Here is a 4200-nt window from a genome sequence, read left to right on the forward strand (position 1 = left end):
CGTAGTACCTGGATTTGCTGTTGTTGTTGTGGTGGTGGTTTTGTAAGTACCTGGAGTTGGTGGTGTTGATGTGGTGGTAGTGGTGGTGGTGGTACCTGGAGGTGGTGGTGTTGATGTGCTGGTGGTGGTGATAGGGTCGGGCGGATCCGTGCAGGTGGGTGGGTTCTGCAGGTTCGTGAATTGTGTTGGACCGTGACATCTGCCGCCCGTTTCTTCGGCTGTACTTGTCCAGCTGGAAGAGCCGTGAGCCACGATACTAAGGCCAGTGATGACTTTGTTCCATGTTGTTTGCCTCGTGCATCTTGCACTGTATCCTTCAATGTTTAGGGTGAAATGCAGAAGTTGGTTCAATATATTCGGTGCTTCCACATCCACCTTCAATTTGATCCACTTGTTGTCGCTGTAACACTCGTTTAGGCCAAACCAGGCTTTTTGAAGATCTTGTGCAGAGATTAGCCCTTGTGTCACTTCAAGACTAACTCCCTTGAAGTCATCTCCCGGCTTCACGTACACTGTTGTCGACTCACTATATCTTCCTGTTTCTCGTCTCTCTTCACAAATTGTCTCCTTCCCTCCTTCACTGACGATCACCACTCCATGAAGATCCTCACAGTCCCTGGTGCCGTGGGTGCCTCCAAGACGCAGCAGGAGCACCGCCGCCACAGCCACACGCCCCGCCATTACCCCAAGACACCCCAGGCCTTTGTGTCTCTGGTGCCTCCGTGTGTCTATTGGTGTGACGGTGAGTGAGCCGATATGGACGCCGGATATACTCCATGATTATAAAATGTCAACACACACACACACACACACACACACACACACACACACACACACACAGAAAATGCTCCCTATGTATCATCACTTACACGCCTGTTCCACGTGGTCATGTCAGCTGGTATGAAGACTGCTTGTGGCTCATTGTTTACAGGCGTCCCCAAAGTGGTCAGTACAGATCCGCCCAGGGCTCGCCGGACCATTCTGTGCCATGAACGTGAAATAAACGCCCATGAAAACCCGATCGATCTCCTTCACGGCCTCTGGAAATGGTTGACGTGAGTGGCGGAAGCGTCTGGCAGCACCGGCCTGGGATTGTCAGATTTCCTTTGCATTTCAGATTTTCAGATTTTGTTTGAAGGAAATAATATGCACACTTTCATGTTAAAAAAAATAAATGAAATATAAATAGATTAATGATAATTGAGAAAAATATTACGAATGATAAATGTAGATATAACTTATTAATGTAGATAACATTTGTGATAAAGGAAATGATTTTCATGGCATACTCGAACTTTAAAACTACTCAGTAAAAATGGTCAATATATTCTGGTGTTGGCACTCTGGCACCTCTCGGACGAACGTTGTTATCACAGGAAAGTTTCACGACAAACGCAGAGCAGTGCGGGGCAACAGAGACGCTTAACATTGTATTATTATGTTCATTAAACTATCAGGCACACACAACCTTTTTTATAATGGTACGGTACTTATACTGGGAAAAAAAAGACACTTATTGAGGACACAGTGCGATAATTCCCAACTGAAAACGTGACGACAACTGAAGGCACAGCGTTACGATGTTGATTGTCGTACTCAGCACATTATATTTCCCGGTATCTGCCTTAAGCCTGCCGCACACACACAAATAACGATACTGAATTATGCTTAGTGTTAAAACCTTTGATTATAGATGTTCTTTTTCTAGTGGAAACGTTAAATCAACGTTCCTAAAACGCCCATCATTACCGTATTTCTTACTTCTCAAACGCCTGATCAGAAATCCGAAATGATACTTTTTTGCTAAATGTTACGTTTTCAAATTTCCACTGCGAATTACTCTGTTGGTGGTGAGCAGCGTTGCCAGATTTTTTTTTTTTTTTTTTTTTTTACAGCAAAGGAGACAGCTCAAGGGCACAAAAAAGTAAACATTAATAAAAAAAAAAGCCCGCTACTCGCTGCTCCTAAAAAAAATCCAAAGAGGTGGCCGAAAGATAAGTCAGTTTCGGGAGGAGAGGTGTCCTGATACCCTCCTCTTGAAAGAGTTCAAGTCGTAGGCAGGAGGAAATACAGATGAAGGAAGATTGTTCCAGAGTTTACCAGCGTGAGGGATGAAAGAGTGAAGATGCTGGTTAACTCTTGCATAAGGGGTTTGGACAGTATAGGGATGAGCATGAGTAGAAAGTCGAGTGCAGCGGGGCCGGGAGGGGGAGGCATGCATTTAGCAAGTTCAGAAGATAAGTCAGCGTGGAAAAATCGATAGAAGATAGAAAGAGAGGCAACATTGCGGCGGAATTTAAGAGGTGTAAGACTATCAGTATGAGGAGGAGAGCTGATGAGACGAAGAGCCTTTGCCTCCACTCTGTCCAGAAGAGCTGTGTGAGTGGAGCCCCCCCACACATGAGATGCATACTCCATACGAGGGCGGACAAGGCCCCTGTATATGGACAGCAACTGTGCAGGGGAGAAGAACTGGCGGAGACGGTACAGAACGCCCAGCCTCGAGGAAGCTGATTTAGTAAGAGATGAGATATGAAGTTTCCAGTTGAGATTTTGAGTTAAGGATAGACCGAGGATGTTTAGTGTTGAGGAAGGTGATAGCTGGGTGTTGTCAAAGAATAGGGATTTTGTTTGGAAGATTGTGTCGAGTGGATGGGTGGAGAAACTGTGTTTTGAGGCGTTGAAGGACACCAGGTTCTTCTTGCCCCAATCGGAAATAATAGTAAGGTCTGAGGCTAAGCGTTCTGCAGCCTCCAGCCTTGAGTCGTTAAGTTCCTGAAGGGTGGGTCTTCTATTAAAAGAAGTTGAATAATGCAGAGTGGAATCATCGGCGTAGGAATGGATAGGACAGTTCGTTTTGGAAAGAAGATCATCAATGAACAACAGAAAAAGAGTGGGAGATAGGACAGAACCCTGTGGGACACCACTGTTAATAGATTTAGGGGAAGAACAGTGACCGTCTACCACGGCAGAAATAGAACGGTCAGAAAGGAAACTGGAGATAAAGGTACAGAGAGAAGGATAGAAACCGTAGGAGGGTAGTTTAGAAAGCAAAGATTTGTGCCAGACCCTATCAAAAGCTTTTGATATGTCCAGCGCAATAGCAAAAGTTTCACCGAAACGGCTAAAAGAGGATGACCAAGAGTCAGTTAAGAAGGCTAGGAGATCACCAGTAGAACGCCCCTTGCGGAACCCATACTGGCGATCAGATAGAAGGTCAGAAGTGCCACCATTGTATTTACCGCTTTTAGACACTTAACTATAGCAAAAAGACACTAATAATACAACCTTTCAACGTTAACTATAGATACATGTAGTTTTTGGAGTGGTGGAGACAGTTTTTTTGTCGGAAATCGGAAAACATAAGAGGCTGAGTACGACAATCTGGTGACGCAGGTGTCGAGTCAGTGTCGGAGTGTTGGTCAGTGAGGAGGGGCGTGCAGGTGTGAGTCAGTGTCGGAGTGTTGGTCAGTGAGGGCGGGCGTGCAGGTGTTGAGTCAGTGTCGGAGTGTTGGTCAGTGAGGGTGGGCGTGCAGGTGTGAGTCAGTGTCGGAGTGTTGGTCAGTGAGGGTGGGCGTGCAGGCGTGAGTCAGTGTCGGAGTGTTGGTCAGTGAGGAGGGGCGTGCAGGTGTGAGTCAGTGTCGGAGTGTTGGTCAGTGAGGGCGGGCGTGCGGGTGTTGAGTCAGTGTCAGGTGTTGGTCAGTGAGGGTGGGCGTGCGGGTGTTGAGTCAGTGTCGGGTGTTGGTCAGTGAGGGTGGGCGTGCAGGTGTTGAGTCAGTGTCAGGTGTTGGTCAGTGAGGGTGGGCGTGCAGGTGTGAGTCAGTGTCAGGTGTTGGTCAGTGAGGGTGGGCGTGCAGGTGTGAGTCAGTGTCAGAGTGTTGGTCAGTGAGGGCGGGGGTGCAGGTGTTGAGTCAGTGTCGGAGTGTTGGTCAGTGAGGGTGGGCGTGCAGGTGTGAGTCAGTGTCGGAGTGTTGGTCAGTGAGGGTGGGCGTGCAGGTGTGAGTCAGTGTAGGAGTGTTGGTCAGTGAGGGCGGGCCTGCGGGTGTTGAGTCAGTGTCGGAGTGTTGGTCAGTGAGGGTGGGCGTGCAGGTGTTGAGTCAGTGTCGGAGTGTTGGTGAATGAGGGCGGGCGTGCAGGTGTGAGTCAGTGTAGGCGTGTTGGTCAGTGATGTTTGGAGTGCAGGTTTGACTCAGTGTAGGA

The 4200-nt window shown here is 47.9% G+C and overlaps 1 protein-coding gene across 1 annotated transcript in view; it reads right to left on the reverse strand.

Moving 5' to 3' along the window:
• LOC127001061 (uncharacterized) overlaps positions 1 to 681 on the reverse strand; it is a 96307-nt gene extending 95626 nt beyond the window's left edge. The window contains exon 1 of the mRNA XM_050865230.1: positions 96 to 681. Within this exon, the coding sequence (XP_050721187.1) occupies positions 96 to 681 (586 nt within the window). The remainder of the gene's footprint in view (positions 1 to 95) is intronic.
• Positions 682 to 4200: the final 3519 nt, after the last annotated feature.

The sequence above is a fragment of the Eriocheir sinensis genome, chromosome 20 (genome assembly GCF_024679095.1).
Source record: "Eriocheir sinensis breed Jianghai 21 chromosome 20, ASM2467909v1, whole genome shotgun sequence".
Taxonomy (NCBI): domain Eukaryota; kingdom Metazoa; phylum Arthropoda; class Malacostraca; order Decapoda; family Varunidae; genus Eriocheir; species Eriocheir sinensis.